General features: G+C 45.9%; 1 protein-coding gene across 15 annotated transcripts in view; it reads left to right on the top strand.

Annotated features, from left to right (window-relative positions):
• The window catches only part of TMEM241 (transmembrane protein 241), a 112,179-nt gene extending 93,670 nt beyond the window's left edge, over nucleotides 1–18,509 (top strand). For 8 of the 15 annotated variants that reach the window (XR_012032416.1, XM_072829039.1, XM_072829035.1 and 5 more), the window contains 2 exons: nucleotides 7,030–7,094; nucleotides 14,084–18,104. Coding sequence is in view for 8 of the 15 variants with exons in the window: in XM_072829039.1 (XP_072685140.1) it covers nucleotides 7,030–7,094; nucleotides 14,084–14,144 (126 nt within the window). In the remaining 7 variants the exon portion in view is untranslated. Of the gene's footprint in view, nucleotides 1–7,029; nucleotides 7,095–10,070; nucleotides 10,120–14,083 lie in introns of all 15 variants that reach the window. The other 7 variants (XR_012032418.1, XR_012032417.1, XM_072829041.1 and 4 more) reach the window with 5 other exon arrangements.
• Nucleotides 18,510–20,684: the final 2,175 nt, after the last annotated feature.

Genomic DNA, 20,684 nt, shown 5'->3' with positions numbered 1-20,684 from the left:
CAAAGGCAAGTCCAGTATTCCCATGAGCCATTTGCTGAGTTCTGATCAGCTCAGGAGGCTGCAGGCTGGCCCAGAAAGGCAAAATGAAAACTCTCATGGTATTGGGGTGCTTATGAGACAAAATTCTGCTAGAAGTAGGAGCCCATAGCAAATAATACGATAAGTCTTCCCCTAAAGACAGTTGCTGGGTTTTGAACCTATGTGGGATGGGAAGCTCAAATGCTAAGGCCAGAATTTCTGAAAGGCAGTACTTTCAGGGACCAGGAGATAGAGATCCACCAAGCTCTTAAATGCCATCCCTGAAGGACTATATAAAGTAGAGCCTTAGTAGAGCTTCAGCCCACCTCATTGGATTGAGACCTCATCCTAGAAAAGAGGACACCACTTCCTGGTGGAAGCAGTCATCTGGAGCCTCTACAGTTCCTTTACACACTGTCCAAGACACAAAGTTATAGACAAGTGAGGAGGCGGGAAACCTGACTAATAATCAAGTGGGAAAAAAAACCATAGGAACGGAGCTACAAATAATCCAGATGTTGGAGCGAACAGTAACTTCAAGATGACTGTGGATACTATGTTAAAGAAAAGAAAACATGAATAAAATGATTGGAGAGTTTCAACACAAAATTGAAACCGGTGAAAAGAAAGTTTTTATTGGATGTGTGAAATTATTAACATATTGGATGGGTCTAAGAGCAGTTACAGCCTGCCTTTCCTTGGAGATGTGGCAGTGCCAAGCAGTCCTGTACCAGCTGGACAGAGTAGTTCTTGAGCCAGCGCTGGAGTTGAAGAGTGTAATGCAGAACTCCACGTTTGAATATGAAAACAAGTCACCTGGCTCTCTGTTCAAATGTACATGTTGTTCAGTAGCTCTGGGGTGAGGCCTAATATTCTGCATTTCCTGCAGGCTCCCAGGTGGCATTGCTGGCAAGGGCATGCAAGACATCTGTTCTTCTGTGTGCCCAGCACTTTCCCTCTTTCCTCCAAGAAAATGTTCCATCCTTCATTCCAACTATGAAGTTCAAGGGTGAACTTCCACCTTCTTTCATTATTCTGTCCACCCCACCCCCCACCCCCACCCCCTCCCCGGCCATGGTCAGTTGGTCCAGGAGACAATCAGAATCTTTCCTGGTATTTTTGGTCTTGGAACCTGAGTGAGCTAGTTGCAAATCCTCCCCCGCGGAGCTCTTTCTAGACTCCTGGAGGTAACTGGGCAAAGAAGCAGAGATGAGGAGCAGAGAGTGTCTCCAGTCTGGGTTCCAACTGCCCCTAATATATGAAAAGGGATTTAAAAATAAACAAGAGTGTCTCCCAAATTATCATATGATCTCACTCATATGTGGAATTTAAGAAACAGAACAGAGGATCATAGGGGAAGAGAGGAAAAAATAAAACAAGACGAAATCAGAGAGGGAGACAAACCATAAGAGACTCTTAATCATAGGAAACAGAGTGTTGCTGGAGGGGATGGATGGGGTGGCATGGACATTAAGGAGGGGGCAGGGTGGGCAGCCCAGGTGGCTCAGCGGTTTAGTGCCCTCTTCAGCCCAGGGCGTGATCCTGGAGACCCGGGATCGAGTCCCATGTTGGGCTCCCTGCATGGAGCCTGCTTCTCCCTCTGCCTGTGTCTCTGCCTCTGTGTGTCTGTGTGTGTGTGTGTGTCTCTCATAGATAAATAAATAAAATCTTTAAAAAAAAAAGGGCACGGGATGTAAGGAACACTGAGTATTCTATAAAACTGATGAACTGACTGACCTCTACCTCTGAAACTAATAATATACTATATATCAATTAATTGAATTTAAATACAAAAAATATAAAAAATAAAAATAAACAAGATTATGACTTATCAGCTCGGATAACTACTGAGTTCTGGAAAATGTATCAGCCACTTACCATATGTAGGTCTCTGTTGGTAGATCCTCAACATACAAAGATGAACGGCGCCCGCCTGGTTGGGGAGACCACACGTTTCCATAGTTTGGTGTGTGCAGTGCCAAGGGGTATGGAAGCGACTGGAAGAGGTGCCTGATCCACTCAGATGTGTGGAAGGAGTGAAGGGCAGGTTCAGAAAAGTTTTTAGGGGCGCCTGGGTGGCTCAGTCGGTTAAGCATCCAGCTTCTGACTCTGACTCAAGTCATGATCTCAGGGTCCTGGGATCGAGCCCTGTTTCAGCTCCGCGCTCAGTGGAGAGTCTACTTGAGGATTCTCTCTCTCTCTCCCTCTCCCTGTACCCTTCCCCACTCACGCTCGTGTGCATGCTCCCCCCTCTAAAATAAATAAATCTTAATAAAAAGCTGTAAAAGATTTCTAGAAATGGATTTTCAAAAAGTGAGCGGGAATTGTCTGTGGAGGCCTATGAAACTGTTCCAGGCAGAGGGACTTTGTTGAGCAAACGTGATGGTCTAAAACCGTGTTTGGAACCCTACAACTAGCTTAAGCAGGAGGGTCGGGCCTTTTCTATGTGCTGCGATCCATCCCTTTCTTCTTAAGTCGTATGTATTTAAGCAACAACAGCAAAGCAATAACAAACACCAAGCCTGACTCTGATCCCCCCTCACCCCAAATGCACGACTGTCTGGCAGGTTCCCACCAACAACCATTCCCCTTTCTTCTTCCCTTAGACAAACAGAAAATTTGTCTTAGGATCGAAATGAATGTTTAAAAAACAAGCCTGATCTGCTTTAAATACCAAAATCTGCTTCAATAACACAGAGGTTGTGACATCCGTGGACAAAGCCAGGAAGTTCAAAGCCCCGCTGCCCGACACAATGTATTGAGCTCTGCTGTTGTTGGCATCTCTCAGCCCACGGCTGGTCCTGGTGTTTGTTGTTCAGATCTGAGTGTGCGACGGAGACATTCCTCAGACCACAGGACTCTTTCTTCTATGGGGAAAAATGTGTGTTTTTAAACGTGCTTTCTGAAAGCAGGAACAACAATTGCTAGGAATGGCTGCTACTGAAGTCTCTTGAATGGCAAGTGCCAAGAGTAATTCAAAGTCTAGAGCAGATTTTAGCTGTTTTAAAGGGTTAAAAAAAAAGTTTACACGTTTACTGACATCCAAACCCCGAACTTTTTCATCATCTAAAGCTGAAACCCTGTCCCCGTTAACACTAACTCCCCACTTCCAGTCTCCCCCCCTCCCCCCCTCCAGCCCAGGGTCTGGTCACTTCCATTCTACTTTCTGTCTCTATAACTGTGACTACTCTAGGTAGCTCATGTAAGTGGAACGCTACAATATTTGTCCTTCTGTATCTGGCTTATTTCGCCTACTATAATGTCTTTAGAGTTCTTGTGTCCAAATTGCCTTCCTTTTAAAGGCTAAATAATTATGCACCACATTTTGCCTGTGCGTTCATCCATTGATGGATACTTGGGTTGCTTCCAAATTTGGGCTATTGTGAATAATGCTGCTATGAACATGGGTTTGCAAATATCTGTTGGAGTCCCTGCTTTCAGTGGATTCTTTTTTTTTTTATTTTCCAAGAAAACTATATGGAGGGGTGCCTGGCTGGCTCAGTCAGTAGAGCATGTGACTCTTGATCTCAGGGTTGTAAGTGCAAGCCCCACATTAGGCATAGAGATTACTTAAAAAATAAAATCTTAAAAAAAAGAAAGCCGTATGGAGGTGATGTGGATGGGCCCTTTCTTGTTTTTGGCTGTGAGAGAAGGCTGACCTGGGAGGCAGGGCGTTGGTTCTACTCCTCACTGCTCTGAGGTCCCAGGCCCCTGGAGCCTCTATCTCTTAGCCACAGGTCCCCCACCCCTGATCTTGGGGAGTCCCTTCCACCTCTCAGGTCCTTCCCCTAGGTAACCACGTGTAGGACACTCTGCACTCAGACATGCACCCTCAGCTACTTCTGGCTTTTGTTTGTTCCTTGGTGGAACTGGAAGTGGAATGGACCCTTGGCATGAGCAGGTGTATCATTCCCACTTTGGAGGATTCTTGAGCAGCCTTGATGGCCCATGGCATATAGAAATCTTTCACTTTGCTGAGGCATGAATTTGAACCTCACACATGGTGAGGTTGGTGTGTGGGTGCAAGTCACTTAGTGGGCAAGTTGGCCTGGCTGACTGCCCAGTGTCTGCCTCTCGGTGAGGCGTTGCTGGCCGCTACTAATCCCATCTTCAGCAATGACTTTTGTGAAGAGGCAGAGCTTTGGTGAGTGAGTGTGTGTGTGTGTGTGTGTGAGAGAGAGAGAGAGAGAGACACGGAGGGAGGGAGGGAGAAAATGCCTCTAATGCTGACTGCTTGAGCTGGCAATGGAAGCAAAAAAAAGTAGAGAAGCCTATGATAGAAGCCTAATGGTTCCTACTGAATAGATCACAAAGTGGTCCGTTGAACTTCACAGTAGCTCTGTAGTGTAGACAACTTCACTATACATTCACTATAGCAGTAAGACACACCTATTTGTGAAATTTTAGTGAGTGTCTCAGCCAGCAGAAAATGTGCTCATTGAGAGATAAAACTTTAGAAAAGTTTGAAAAAGTGCCTCAGGAGAAAAGCAAGAGACTGTACAAACATTTCCAGGAAGCAGCACATGGCAAAGGCACCAGTGTGGCTCCTAAACCAATCTTACTTTCAAGTAAGGGCTGGTTTGGAAGTTTTAAGAAGTGTTTTTCTTGGCAAAAGGTGCAGTTAATAGGAATAAGCAGGCCAGTTGTCTATCTCACGGCAGACAGGATTAGTCCTGAGCTAAAGAAGTGCACAGAGGAAGGGAGGCGCGTGTCCCAGGCTGTGAGGACTCCAGAGTGTGTGGGGGGTGGCGGCCTCACACGCCAGATGGAAGCTGTGGAGAGATTCAATCAGAGAATAAGGAATGAGTCCATCAGAGAAGGCCTTGAAAAGCTGGTATAAAGGGGCAAAGGGCCTAAAAACAATGGTGAAGAATGAGGAAAGGCCAGTTGAATCCTTCATCAATTTAGTGAGGTGTTCCGTTGCACCAAGCTGCCAACATCACGGCCATCCATCAGAACCGAGCCTATTTCAGCGGTTCTAAGAAATCCCCATTGGCTCCATCCCAGGAAATATCCAAGAAGCAGCAAAAGTAAAGAGGGATTAACAAACTTAACTTTGGTTAAGACTAAGGAAGGAAAAATAAAAAAGAAAATGACAATAAAAATAAGAATAAAACATAAGGTAACAAACATGGGTGCAAATGAGAAAAAATAGTATTGCTTTCCAAATAGCGAAATGTGAATGAGTTAGAAAACCTAGATGAAACACATTTTTGGAAAAAGTGAAAATGACAGACTTGAATCAAGGAAAATGGAAGATTTGGTTAAGACAGTGGCTGTTAAAGGCCAGCCCCAACTAGAAGGTCCATCCAGGTCCAAAGCATTCAAGTCAGAGTTAACATCCTCAGTAAAGATCACCTTCATCCTTTATTAGGAAGGGAAGCAGGGAAGCGGATGCACTAACTTGATGTGGTCGGTATAACCTTGTTCCCAAAACCCGACAGTTGCATGGAAAGCTAATAAAATTTTGAGATCCTTTCAGTTATGACCATAGATGCGAAGGTCCTAAGTATAATGTTAAATGAAATGGGGGAGGATAGGAGAAGAACAGCTGCCACTCACCCTGTTGTTGAAGATACCTGCCCCCCACTCCCACCCCCAGCACTTTGATAAACCTCTTTCTCCATGCACGTTCTTTGGGTTTTGCTTTGCAATTGTCTCACTGACCTGGTCGCCACCTCATTCTTGTTCCTGAAGAAAACACAGGTCTGTTTTGCTGTCGTGTTTTTTTGCTGTAAATCAGTAAAAGAAGCAAAGAGAGAGGGACCTCAAGTGGGTAAATTACACAGGTTCTACAGCCTCACAGAGTTTCTGTACTGAAAGTTCCTGGTTTATATTTGCAGACTTTTTTTTGAAATGGTAAATGAATGAGGGTGAGACTCATTAAATGTACTCCTTCCTTCTGACCACCTGGTTGCTGCCTGATTCCCAGCTTGGAGACCCTAAGAGAGGCCTCTAGGACAGCATGAGTCCCCTTGAGTGAGGTGGCATTTCACATTTCCCAGAGTGTCCAGCCTGAGGGACCCATTCCATGATGACTCCCTGCTCCTTCTCACTGCAAGAAAGCATGTCCTTAGGCTCACCTTCCCAATGGAAGCCAACTCGCATTTTAGAATACAGAATTCTGGGGAAAAAACATCTTTTCCTGAGCAGGCATTCCAAGTGGTGACAGAGTTGGGTCTTTGGTTCACACACACTCTTTGTGCCAACCGTTTAGTGATACTATGGGAGTGTGAGTCCCTTTAATGCCATTCCTAAGAGACTTTTCTGTCATTTCTAGCTCTGAGAGATGCAGGGATAACCTCTTCCCTCTTTTGGCTTTTAGGTATTTGCAAATAATTTTTTAAAGTTTATTTATTTTTTTAGTAATCTCGGCACCCATCGAGGGGCTCAAACTCATGACCCTGAGATCAAGAGTCACACGCTCCTCTAACTGAGCCAGCCAGTGCCCCTGCAAATAATTTATTAATGATTTAATTGTTCCCTCCCCCAGGCAGCACCTGGTTTCTTGGAACTTATATCATGGGCCAGAAAAACAGGGACATTGGGACAGGGGGAGAGATGGTGCTGTGAGCAAAGGCAAGGTGACAGCTAAGTTTTTATCTGGAGGATGTGGGAACAGATCAATGAGCAAAACTGGGCTTGGGGATTATTTATGCACATAAAGACAAGATGGAAATGCATATTCTTATTCTCCGCCTGCCCTAGAGAGAGATGGGTGAGATGCTGGCTGTGTGCCTCTCTTTTGAAGAGTTTGTAAGTTAAGTGTTTCTATGAAGATATTCACCTCCCAAATAGACTAGGACTTAGCATTTTCTCCACCAAATGCTTAGCTCAGAGGAAGCACTAAATACAGGGGCCTAGCAAGTGTGTGGGGAAAAGGACATGAAGTAAAAACAAGTGACATCTGGAATCTGAACTAACATGAATTCAGCTTGTAAACAAGGGCTCTGGAGAAGGTTACCGAAGTCCTGCTGCTCTAATGCCCTTTTGTTGAAATTATTTCTGCAGGTCATCACAGCTGGCTTGTCAGTATTGCTGTTTGATATGATCCTGACCAATGCAATGGTGGGATGGTAAGTCTTTGGCACAGAGAGAGGAAAAGCAAATTCATTGTTTGGGTTTTATCAGGCTACTATTTTTTTTTCCCTCTTAAATGTTGAAGAATGGGTTTTTGGGGTATATATTTTATTGACCTGTAAATATACATTTTGAGAAGTGCATATGTCATGAATATGCAACTTGATGAATTTTCACAAACTGATTATACCGAACCTACTATAACCAGCATCCAGATTAAGAAATAGAACATCACCCACACACCTTTCAGCCACTTATCCACACAAGCATAAGCACTGTTGGTGAACTACTAGTTTTATATATATTACGTGATGTTTCCAAGATTTTATAGCTACTATGACTAGACAAGGATTCAAAACCAGACCTGTGTGTGCCCAAGACCCCATAACCTTACTGTTCCTCCTTAAACCTGACTTGGCAAACACCAAGGATTTACCCACAGTATAGACAGTGTCTAGGTAGAAGTGGGTCATAATGGAGATACAAGAGAAATTGGCCTTGTGTTCTTCTCCCCCCAGTATGATCATCTATAAAGAACTTCTAGATAATTCGACAGCAACACAGAAGGAGCATTACTCAGGACAAGACAGCTCTATTTCTTGTTGAGGGTCTGACATGGTGAACTCAGAATGTCCAGTGGAATGATTATAGAAAAAAGATCTCATTGTCTTAGTTAATACCATAAACTATAATTCTGTCCGTTAGCTGAAAGTATTTATTGTGTGACTGCTGCATGCAAAGACATGTCAGCGCTCAAGGAGGGGAAGGGGCAGGGAAATCATAAAGATAATTTGTGGGATAAGACAGTCATGGTTTGAATGCACAGCAAATGTGAGGGCTGAAGGAAGGAGAGGGGATGGACCATCAGGAAGGCTTTGGAACTGGCTTGAACTGGACCTTATGCAGAATAGAGAGGCTTAGCAAGGCTGCGGGTGGAAGAGGATTTGGGCCTTCTGGCCCCGGGAAGACCAGGAAGGATAGAGAGGCAGGAGGTGCCAATGGTGAATGTTGGTGATTTGGAACCGGAGCTGCGGCTGTGGGGAAGGGAGCTAATTCCATGCTCCCCCCTCCTTCCCCTGCACCTGTCCTTCCAGGAAGGCATGACGCCCACAGTGGGTGACGTCCAGAAGCCCAGCTGCCAAGATATCCTGATACATTCTTGAGACTTGTCCCCAAATGTCAATGTCTTCACCTACATAGCAGTAGTCTAAATTCTTGATGGTGTTTTTCTTTCTCACAAGTAAACTTCCGACTACTGTATTTTGTACAGAATTTCAGAATGAATTTTAAAAACCCAGGTGTTGAGCCGAGTGTGAGAAATAGAGGAGTGAGATTCCTCCAGCAGGGAGGAAATGCTAAGGCTGACTATCACAGCAGCAGTCTGTAAGAGGCCAAGCCTGCAGGCTCTTTCATGTCCTGTGAACTTGATGGGTATGCCCTGAACAAAATGGAAAGAAAGCCTGTGTGTACCCAAATCAAGGAAACAGCATGTGTGATTATTGCAAAAGGAACCTTGACTTTGGAATTTCCTGATTTTTGAGAACTCTTGAGTTTAAGGATGGTGTGTTTTCAGCCCCAAAGAATTTTCCAACCACAAAGTGAACCACCAGAGGAGGAGTGTCAGGCTGTATTTCAGATTTCCTGTCTTTTGCACAGAACTAGTCTGCACTGTCCACAGACTGGTGTGCTCAAGCTGAGCCTGGCTGACCGGCTCTCAGAGCCTGGGCGCCGGCAGGGCTGTCCTCTGTCTTGCGGGAGCCTAGAACTGATCAGAAGTCACAAAGGGCAGGGACTGCAGAACTGTTTTGTTGGGACCTCCTGTGTTTGCCTGTATCGTCGTTGTTTCTTGTTTGGTTTGCAAATTTTAAATTGGTTGACGTTGAGAAGTCAGGTGATTTCCCCATAAAGGTCCAGGTTTCCAGATTCTTTTGAAAATATGGAACAATGGCTACTTTGGGCCTGTACTTCCACATGGCCCCAGCTGCTGGAATAGAGACTGCCCCCTTACAAGGACATGGACTCTTGAAGTCAGCGCAGCCTCCACCACACCAGGCTGGCTGAGACCAGACGACCCTGTATCAGCTACGTCTGAGAGCCTCCATTTGCACATATATTCGTTCATTTCACAAAAGGTGTTTGGTGGGCTCTGAGGCTACAGACACAGTGTGTGGCCCCAGCGAGGTCAACCATCCAGGAAATGAGTGCATGACGTGTCATTATCTACCTTTTGGGGGTGTGGGGGGGGGGGGGTTGGCTGGCAGCTTAGCTGCACGAAACATCATCATCTGAAGTAGGGTTTTTCACCTCAGCACTGTTGATATTTGGGGCCAGATAATTTGTTGTAGGGGGGTTGTCCTATGCCTTATAGGGTTATTAGATGCAAACCTGAGCCCTATCCCACTGGATGCCAATAGCACCTGCTCCCCTTGGGAGCAGAACTACCCCAGTTGGGAATCAGGGATGTAAAGGTTTGCGGTGGTTAGTGGAGAAAATGCCATTTAAAATTTCGGCAAGACTTAGCAGCTTGCTTATCTCCTGAGTTAGAGATTTGGTCAACCTGTGTGTCTGGTTCTCAGAAGCCCCTCCCACCCTCTCTGTGTGCAGCACACACCATGCTAAGTGACAGGTAGATGTGCACACCCCATCTTCCTGTGGCTGTGAGCTCCTCCAGGAGGGGAACCACACTCATGTACTTGTGTGGCTCACCGCCTAGCCCTAAGGACTGAATAAATGAGTGGCCAGTCTTCTACATCCCATACCGAGAAAAATTATAAACCTAAGTACCAATGTTGGTCAACTTTTTAAAGTCTTTTCTTAAAAGCAATTGCTCTTATCCGACAAATTATCTTGTTTTTATTATAAAAACAATCTGTTGCAAGCCCAGAATTTAAATACCCAGATGAATATTTAATTATTCACTTTTAACCAACAGAGTTTCATGCTACATATCAATATGTACTCCTCTATTCCAGAATTTCAGCAAAGCGGATCCAACACGTACAAAAGAAAAAATTCTGAGCCGTGAGCAATGTCCCTGTTGAGTAGAATTAGTTGTGGGTGCCCCTTCTTTGAATCCTTTTTAGAGTAGGAGAGACTCTTACCTTTGCAAGTATTTAGATACAAGAAGAGAAAACAAATAATCCAAACACAACCTCTTTGTTCTGAGGATTCTGTGATCCCTTCTTGCCTTTGCCTTTGCTGATCGTTCACGGAGCCCGCCATTGATCATGAGTTACCAACATGCTGGATCTTAGCACAAGCCTCCCACACACGATGTCTTCTGCCTTTATTTTCAGACACTGCACAGAGACTGCCCAAGCCTCTTTATAGGAAGAGTGAATTCAGGGGTGAAGGAAGTACTACTCCCCCCAGCACACCCCAGAGTGCAGCTAGGATCACAGTGATGGAAATTGATCAGTTTTCCATTTTCGTTAAAAAAATGCAAAAACTCTAAAATGCTAAGAAGAGCCTTCTAGAGAACTGTCCACATTACCTCTCCACACAGAGTAATTTATCAGATTGTGAACTGTCCCCCTCAGCAAGCCTCCAAGAGAGTGGCACATTAGGCAAATAGCTTTTCGTGGAAAAGAAAAAAAGCCAAAATAGTTTGGAACATGGATGGGAGCAGGGGGAGCAAGGATAAGAATTCATCATCATTCATGGAAAAAATATTTATTAGGCGCTGCATGTAGTGCTGGGCCCCCAGCCAGAAAAGGGTACAGGCTCTGCCCCATCTCATGGGGTCAGTAGGTGCTTGAATGAGCACAATAATGAATGTACAGTTGAGGCCTCTTCTGATGGGCAAAGACTGGAGGGACCCTGAAACCCCCCCCACACACACACACACCCCAAAGAGAAGCTAGTGATGGATGTTTCTGGCTGGGTAAGGTCTACAATCTGGTGCGTATGCCTTCGTTAGATGAAGTGTGTTGACTTCAGGAATGATGGGGATTACAAGATTTGCCAACAGTTCAGTGAGGCCCTGACTTAAATAGTTGTAATGCTATTAAGATTCCTGCGCCCTGTGTCAGCTTCTCCTGCTGTTTAGAAAACAACATCAAAGCTTACCTCCCTGGCTCTCTTACCAGTAAACTTGAACCAAGGTTTGTTTCCTTCTGAGCATTCACTAAGCTGCTTTGGTGTTTCATGAAATAGCTAAGCCCAGCGGATGAAATGCAAGGTTATTACACTTCAGCATTGTTCTAAGGCCGTGGGGGGAGAAGGGGCAAAGAGCCAGCCCATAGCCTATTCTTCTCCCTGGTGACTGCGGAGGATTACTGGAAGCTGCAGAAATGACTGAGCCCCCCGTTACATTTGCAGAAATAAGCCCCTCCCAAGGCCAAAGGCCCGTGCAGCCTGTGCGCCAGGTCACAGTGACTCTGAATTTGCCTGGGGGTGCTGGTGGGGGTGGGGGGTGTTAAGAAGACGTGTGTGTGTGTGTGTGTGTGTGTGTGTGTGTGTGTGTGTGTGTGTTCTTTAAGGGATGTTGAAAGGAACAGTAAGATCTGTGTAAAAGGAAAAGCCTGGCGTTCAGGGCTGAGCCTCTGGACCAAAAGAATGGCTTCCCGTTCAGTTACTTCTTCATCCAAAGAGATGTCCCTGAATTAGACCAGGCACCAGCACAAATGGGTCGTGTTTCCACATATGGTCTTCTGGAACTTGGACCCCAGTTTCTTACAGAAGCAATCCTTTAAACGATGATTATAGGGATCCCTGGGTGGCGCAGCGGTTTAGCGCCTGCCTTTGGCCCAGGGCGCGATCCTGGAGACCCGGGATCGAATCCCACGTCGGGCTCCCGGTGCATGGAGCCTGCTTCTCCCTCTGCCTGTGTCTCTGCCTCTCTCTCTCTCTCTCTCTGTGACTATCATAAGTAAATAAATAAAATTTTTTAAAAATTGTCTTTAAAAAAAAAGATGATTATAGATCTAGGAAGGTCCTCGGGCATTTGTTTCACCTCTAACGTAAATGCTAATTTCAGTTGCATTATTATGAGTTAAATGTGCATTAAAGAGAATTTAGGGACTTATTGCCACTATTCATAGTATTTCTGGGCAAAGAAGAAAGTACATTCCAACTTGGAGCTTTGGAGACCAGGCATCCATCCCCCTCACGCTCTCACCTTTCCATCCCAGCTGTTCCCCTCCCTGGGGGGTGGGACACCCTCCTGGCCCCGTCCCCCAGTGACTGTCTACCTAACGAGTGCCTCTGCTCTCACTCAGAGGCCTGTAGTCACCAGGGAGAGGAGATGATGGTGGTTTAGGGGCTTTTCCCTCTCTAGGGTTGACAGGGGGAAGGGAGTAGATTTGTTCTCTGTTGTTCTAAAAGGCAGAACTGGGACTCACAGGCAAGGTTGTAAAAAGCAGCTGTTGGGTCAACCTGAGGAAGGACTTCCCCCTGGAGGGAGGAACCATGTGCCCAGGGTCTTCCATGAGTCAGAAGCCCATCGACACCGGCTTGAACCCTTTGCGCAGTGGGATGTTCCCCCCAGGTGAAGTCTTCAAGCAGCATCAGGAAGCCAGCTCTGAGGGCCAGTGAGGAAGACACTGCTGCCCTGGGAGGACAGTCAGCTAGCCGATAGGATAATATTTTATCACTTGTCCATTACAGGCCAAGTGTGGGGGTGATGGCTTCATGTATACCCTTTCCAGCCTCACAGAGATTGCTGGATGTGACGTCTCCCGTGGCACAGACGAGACGAAAGCTGGATAGCATGCACAGGGTCACGTAGCTGGTAAACACCTGAGCCACAGTTTGAACTCACTTTATTGTTTTAATAGTCTCACACTTAGTTCATCCCTGTGCTGAACGAGGTAAATGGTACAAGTTTTCTTTATGTCAGAGTCACTCACATAGGTGACATTTCTCACTGGGAATGTTCACAGCCACCATGTGTCTCATATATTGGGTGCCCTGGGTGTGTGTTGGACATGTAAAGACGCCACGGCCTAGGTGTGTGTGTGCTGCATGTGGGTACATGGATGGAGGCACACATGGAACCGAAAGGCCATTGGCACCTCTGATCCAGAGCATTTCATCACCAGGGACCTCCCATCATAATCCTTCAGTGACGGCCCAGCCGGTCCCCAGAAGTGCTTTTTGGGAAGAATTTGAGGATTCAGACAGCAGATTGTCTGCTGAGAAGTTTAAGATAGAAAATGTACAGACCTCTGGATGTATTAAATGTGAGGCATGTGGGGACGCCTGGGTGGCTCAGTCGGTTAAGCACCTGCCTTCGGCTCAGGTCATGATCCCAGGGTCCTGGGATCGAGTCCTGCATTGGGCTCTCTGCTCAGCTCTCTTCCTCTGCCACTCCCCCTGCTTGTGCTCTTTGGATCTCCCCTCTGTCAAATAAATAAATAAAATCTTATTAATTAATTAGAGGCATGTTAAAATAGTCAACTCCTCCTTCTCACCGTCTGCAGTGTTCCCACTACCTTTTCATTTTCAAATCACTGACTATATTTCTTTCTGCTCCGGTGGGAAATTCATGATTTGCCGTTAGTATTTTCATCTCTAACTGTTCTGTTAGTCTCAGTGAAGTAGCAGGGTGCAGAGACTGTCACTTCAGTCACGGTAAGATTATGGATACCTGCATGGTGTCGTCCTGTCATCAAGCCTCCTCTGCAAAAAGGCCCCCTAGCAGCTGTATGGGAAGCCCTGTCCCCTCTGCATCTGCTGCAGAGCATTTGCGGGAGTACAGTCTCCTGTGCCGGGTCAGGATGAGCGGGATACCACCCCTGCTTCCCAGGGAGAAAGGCTCCAACCCCACCTTGCAGCCCTCTCCCCTCCTGCCACACAGCTGACGTTTACTTGGGATCACCAGGCCCGACCTGACAGCAGGGCAGGTTAGGCAGGGGATGAGAAGGTCTCTGCCACAGAATGAGGGACCCCTTGCCCTGCTGCAGGTGGGCACTGGGCAGCTCAATGGGTATGCAGCCTCCATACTCGAGGGACCAGAAAGCTAATCTCTTGCTATTTCTTGCAGCCTCCTGCTCGGTGGACTTGGAGAGGCCTTGCTGGTTTTCTCGGAGCAGAAGAGCTCCTGAAGGCAGGAAGAGTAGACTCCCAGGCTGCCAGCTGGAGTGAGCAGCCCCTGAGCCTTGGAACTCCCTGTCGCATGTGTCAGGAGGAAGAAAGCAGGGACACTGAGGCCCCCACTTCTCAGGGCATCAAGGAGAGCTCTCTCCGGCGGTCTCCGGGCTGCTGCAGAGAATGCACTGGGTTGTGTCTTCCTGCTTCAAGAGGCTCACTCGAGCCCTGCTGACCACGCCATGTAAACCCAGATGCAGGGTATGTGTATGGGGAGGTCCCTCCTGGGGATGGCTCTGCTCACTTGATTGACACACAGGCCTCCGTATTCAACACCGGCCGCCAAAAACTGCTTTGACCACCTGGTGGTGGGTTCAAGGTATTTCACTGCACTTTTTGTGTTGTGTTGTGTTTTATATCTTTAGAGACTCTTCCAGGGGGTCGTCCTTCCTTTGCTCTCGTGTGCTGCCTGGAGCCCACACTCACCCGCTTATGAGCACAGATAAAATTCCTTGGGAGGGCTTCCCCTGGGGGCTGGGGCAGCAATGAGGGGCAAACACTAGTAAGGACACTATCACTCCAGAGTGGGTGCTGAAGCCTTTTTTTGTGGCTGTGTGTCATGTTGTGTTGACTTCATACATTCTTTTTTTTTCTTTTTTTTTTTTGCCCACTATTAGGTTAACTTGCTCCTACATGATCATCAGAGGGAATAAACTTTATAATTACTGATGGATATGCTCCCTGGACAGTGAAACAAACAGAACCTATGTATACACACAAGCACACACATTTATATTCATATTCCTTAAAGCTTTTAATCCGTCTAATTCCCGGATGGCTCAGAGGAGGTTTCAAATCATTGAACACAGAAGTATATTTTTCATCCCAGATTAAAAATTGGATTAAAAAAGTAATAATAAAAATAAATAAATAAAATAAAAATTGGATTAAAACTCTAAACCTGGCCTGTGTGGGAGTCAAAAGAAATGAATATGCATGAAGTAGTAACTTGATTCTGAACCCACCATGAAGGTTTAAGAGAATAATGTGTAACTCCCAATATTTCTGCTGATGACAGGTATTGAATACCTGATTGTCCCGCCGGGTGTCGGTTGTGGTCATGTCGAGATGTAGGAGGTAGTGAAGCTGCAGCCACTGCTCCCCAGGCAGGAAGCCAGCCTTCGGTGTTGGACGTCCGCGTCATGGATGGAGAACCATCTTTAGCATCTGGGAACTCAGCTCTGGGAAGAGTAAAGTTAGCTCAGTCAGGGGCCATTCTTTCTGCACATTCTCTCCAATTTATTGAAAAAATAAACAGAAAATGAAACAAATGGGAATGGATTAGTAGATTTGGAACTTGAGTACCTTCAGTCCATTTCCTGGTCTTTTCCTGGTCTCTGTGTGTCATTTAAGGTAAAGATGTTCAGAGTGACCTCTATGCAGATGGAGTTTCAGTTTGCTTTTTGTTCTTCATCAGAGGTGTTAAACTTTATAGAGGCTGAGTATCAAATAGAAAAATGGGTTTAGAATTGCCCTTGTTCTTCTGCTCCCACAAAACCCTCTTTGTAAAACTCAGTTCTTCATCTGAGTGGCATCTCACCAAATGAGTGGCATCTGACCAAATGTCATCTTAAGCCTGTCTTTCCAGGTGCCGTCCAGGCAAACGGAGATTCCTAAGTCTGGAAAGAATCATGCACAGTTAATGGGCCCATCTCCTGTTTCCAGGAGATCTGTTCTTCTTTTTTTTTTTTTTTCTTTAAGATTTTTTTTTAATTTTTATTTTATTATTATTATTTTTTATTTATTTGAGAGAAAGCGTGAAAGCCAGAGCACAAGCAGTGGGAAGCGGTGTGGGAAAAGGGAGAAGCAGACTCCCCACTGAGCAGGGAGCCCACTCAGGACTGGATCCCAGGACCCTGAGATCATGACCTGAGCTGAAGGCAGACACTTAACTGACTGAGCCAGCCAGGTGCCCCAGGAAGACCTCTTAAAAAAAATCTCTACCAAGGATTTTTAAATTTTTTTCGTTTGATTATTTTTTTAATGGCATTCCAGGGTCCCATTGTTTTTATTTTTAAGTTTTTTATTTTAATTTTTTAAGTTTGAGTAGAGTTGACACATGTTATATTGATTTCAGGTGCACAACTTAGTGATTCGACAACTTTATACCTTATGCTCTGCTCACCACAAGAGTACCACCTGTCCTCATACATCACTATTATAATATTGACTGTATTCCTTACACTGCACTTCTTACTCCCATGCCTTACTCATTCCATAACTGGAAGCCTATAGCTCCCTCTTCCCTTTGCCTGTTTTGCCCATCCCTGTACCCCCTCCGGCAATCATCAGTTTGTACTCTGTAGTTCTGATTCCACTCTTCGTTTATTCATTCTTTAAGATTCTGTTTGTAAGTGGAGTCATATGGTATTTATCTTTCTCTGTCTGGCTTGTCTTAGCATAAGATCCATCCATGTTGCCTCGTGTGGCATGACCACATCCTTTTTTAAAACTGTATAATATTCCATTGCATATATATATATATGGACATATATATCATATAGTATTTCTATATATATGTGCATTGGAATATTATACAGCCATAATATATGTAATATTCCATTGCATATCTATATATCACATTTTCTTTACTAGAAGTAATCTATCAGTAGACACTTAGACTACTTCCATATCTTGGCTATTGTAAATAATGCTGCAATAAATATAGAGGTATGTATGTCTTTTTCATATTTTACTGTTTTCATTTTCCCTGGGTGGATACCCAGGGGTGGAATTACTGGATGATATAGTATTTCTATTTTTAATTTGGTGAGACACCTCCACACTGTTATCCGCAGTGGCTGCACCAGCTTGCATTCACCCCAACAGTGCATGAGGGCTCCCTTTTCTCCACATCCTCACAACACTTGCTGTTTCTTCTCTTGATTTTAGCCATTCTAACAGGTGTGAGGTAATAGCTCATTGTGGTTTTGATTTGCATTTCCCTGAGGATGAGTGATATTGAGCATCTTTTCACGTGTCTGTCAGCCATCTGGTTGTCTTCTTTGGAGTAATGTCTGTTTGGGTCCTCTGCCTATTGTTTAATCAGATTTTTTTTTTTGTATAAGCTCTTTATATATTTTGGATATTACCCCCTATTGGATATATCATTTGCAAATATCTTCTCCCATTCAGTAGGTTGTCTTTTTGTTCTATTGATGGTTTCCTTTGCTGTGCAGAGCTTTTTATTTTGATGTCGTCCCACTAGTTTGTTTTTGATCCCCTTGCCTCAGGAGACAGATCTAGAAAGATGTTGCCACAGCTGATGTCAGAATGAGTACTGCCGGTGCTCTCTTCTAGGATTTTTATGGTTTCAGGTCTCACATTTAGGTCTTTAATCTGCTTTGAGTTTATTTTTGTGTATGGTGTAAGGAAGTGGTCTAGTTTCATTGTTTTAAAATCTCACATCTTTTCTTACTTTGACATTAGCAGGAGGCAGAGGATTAAGGTGTTTCTTCATTATACCACTCTGTTTCCTTCAACCTCCATCTCTTCTAGGGCTTTTTTCTCCACCCCCACCCCCAAACCTTAACTTCTATGTTTTATGCCCAAATTTACATGCTCAGCTCTGAATGCAGGTGAGCCCAGAGGTCTGTAGAGCCAGGGGCTGGCCCAGATTAGTGCAACCTCAGTTGTCATTATCTGTGGCTCCCTGGGCCCCTCTCTGGGTGGGGATCTCCAGGCAACCCCAGCACTCCCTTCTGTGGAAGATGATCCATTTCACCATGTCCTGTCTGGGTCCTGATGGTCCCTGACCTTGCTGGCTCCAAGTCAAAGCCATGGTGCTTGTTTTTTTTTTCATTTGTACAAATAAAGAGTATGCTTTCCATTAGGAGAGGCAAGGTTCTGTATGATTGTGTATTGTTCCTAATTTGCTATGGATATAAAGAAAAATAAACCATTTGTTTTCATGGTAATTTGCCTTTCTTTTTCTTCTCTTCAAACTCAGCTGGAAAGTATTGTAAAAATAGTTATTATCCTTGGGGGTGGGGGCTGTGAGGGGAGGGCTCTTGCATCTTCAAGACAGGCCGGATTTCTGCCAACATCCAGGCCGCTTAGCTCTGAACAGGGAGGGCCACCCAGCTTATTCTCCTGGACCTGTGCCATCCTGTAGGCTGACCCAGCATAGCCACACGTGGCCATTGACCACCGAAATGGTATATGTCCAAATTCAGATGTTCTGTAAATAAGTGTAAGTATATGCTGATTTCAAAGATTTCATATAAAAAAAAGGATGTAAAATATTTTGTAATAATTTTATACTGGTTATGGATCGAAATAACATTTTGATAGATTGGATTAAATAAAATATGTTATCAAAATGAATTTCTCATTTCTTTTTATTTTTTTTAATGGGCTTGCTGGAAAATTGCAATCTCTACATTTAGCTCACATGATGTGTCTGTTGGTCAGTGCTAATTTGGAGCGATTCATCTACACTGGGCCAGGGAAGTGGCGAGGAGACGGATGTTGGCAGCAGCTGCTGGGGTTACCAACCCCATAACAACATCTAAGACACTCAGTTGCTGAATGCTTATCAAATGCCACACTATGCTAGGTACTTTCTGTGTGTCCCGTCATTTAGTTTTACCAGTGGTGAGGCAAGCAACATTCTCCTCCGTTTTACTAAGGAGATTCGGGGAGGTTCCATGACTTTTCCAGGGTCATCCAGCTAGGGCTCGAGCCCAGGTCTCTCTGATTAAGCCCGCTCATCTTCACCTGAGAGAGTTCTGTTGTGAAGGAGGAACATTTTACAGGGAGTTATCAGTTCTGCGCATGAGTGCTTCCATGTGGATTCCTGACATCTGTGAGGCCACTTGTCGCTTTCTCCCTGGAGGCTGTGTCTTTGCTAAAAGGTGGGGTCTGTGGCCTGCATCCCAGCTGCCCACCAGCCTCCCCCCTCGGGCTGTGTCTGAGGTCCACCCTGCACAGGGTTGGAGCAACCAGCAGCACTCTGGGAATGGCACTGCTCCCACCTGAACTATAGCTCGTAACGTTTCCAGAACAAGCAGCCACTGTTGAATTCTCAGGCTCGGTTTCCCAGGGACTGGCATTTTTCAGTGGCTGAAGGATTTGAAGGTTGAAGAGCCTGGGTGACTGACACTTAGGTCTGCAGGCCCACCAGCGGGTGTACAGCTACAGATCCGGCTGAGACACATAAGCATGTACAAATACAATAGGTGGTTGTGAACGCTTGGAACATGGTATCTTTTTTGAGTAGTTGACTTGGGCAAAGTATTGAAATAGAATATGGAATCATCTGGAAGTTCAGGTGGTTGGGACTCTTTGGGAGTTACTGGTCCTTTGATTCTTGTTCCTGGGAAAGCCAGTCAAAGGAGTGAGGCTCTTGAGCTTCTCCTGGCCCTGCCCTCACTTCAGGTTCTGTCCCCCAGCCCCACGCAGAGGGAGGCTGTGCCAGCTTGTTCCCCCGATGCCTGCACCACCACCCAAGGGTATTCACTCTCCTGTGAAGTTTCTTGCCCTTTCTCTTGAACCTGGGCTAGCTCTGTGACTTGCTTGCTACCAGTAGAACACGGTGGAAGTGATGCTACGTGACTTTCAAGGCCGAGTCAAAAGTAGCCTTGCAGCATCTACCTTAGTCTTCTAGAGCAGCCTCTGGGAGCCCTGGGCTGACATGTGGAAGTCTGACCACCATGGGGCTTCTGTGCTGCAGAGACCAGGTGCAGGCACTCCAGGAGACAGTCCCTGCCGAGCACCCCCTTCTAGACATCCCATCAGGCTACCAGACTGTGAGGGGAGCTGTCCTGGAGCCTCTCGACCAGCCCATCTGCCAGCTGGCTGTCATCAAGTGACCTCAGTTGATGCCACGTGGAGCAGAAGAATCGCCCGGCCCAGCCGCACCTGCATGAATTCCTAACCGCAAAATTATGAGATAAGGTAAAATTGTTTTAAGCCACTAAGTTTCAGGGAAATTTGTCCCACAGCAATAGATAAGAGACAGAGGTCCTAGAATTCTGGTCCTCTTTGGTGGCTCCAGTCTGTGCTCTGAGCCCCTCCGCAGAGCAGACCGTTGCTCGGGAGAAGCGGTCCCTGCTCCAGCTGAGCTCTGGCCCCAGGAGCAGGGCCCCGGCGGGCGGCGCCAGGCTTGCCCTGAGCCCCAGTACAGGCCAGATCTGCGCTTTGCGTTGCAGTACCTCCTTTACACATTTGTTCATTCAAAACATATCGAGAGTCCGCTTGGCGTCCGGCTCTGACCGGAGCAAGACAAGCCCTCCTGGAGCTTGATTTCCAGCGGATAGAGACAGACAAGGAAAAAGAGCATTTCAGGGAGTGAAGGGCTTTTCAGAGAATAAAGCTGGGAAAGGAAGCACGGACTCTTCTGAGCACCTCCTGAAAAGTCAGGAACTTCTCTTCCAGAACGTGTGGTGTCTCCCACACACTTCAGCGCCGAGTTAGAGATGTACGTGCCGTGTGGCAGGCCCCGGTGTTGCTCCAAGTGCTTCGCTCCTGAGGCATCTCCCTGTAGCCTCCCAAGG

The sequence above is a fragment of the Canis lupus genome, chromosome 6 (genome assembly GCF_048164855.1).
Source record: "Canis lupus baileyi chromosome 6, mCanLup2.hap1, whole genome shotgun sequence".
Lineage (NCBI taxonomy): Eukaryota > Metazoa > Chordata > Mammalia > Carnivora > Canidae > Canis > Canis lupus.
This window is presented reverse-complemented; position numbering and strand designations above follow the sequence as displayed.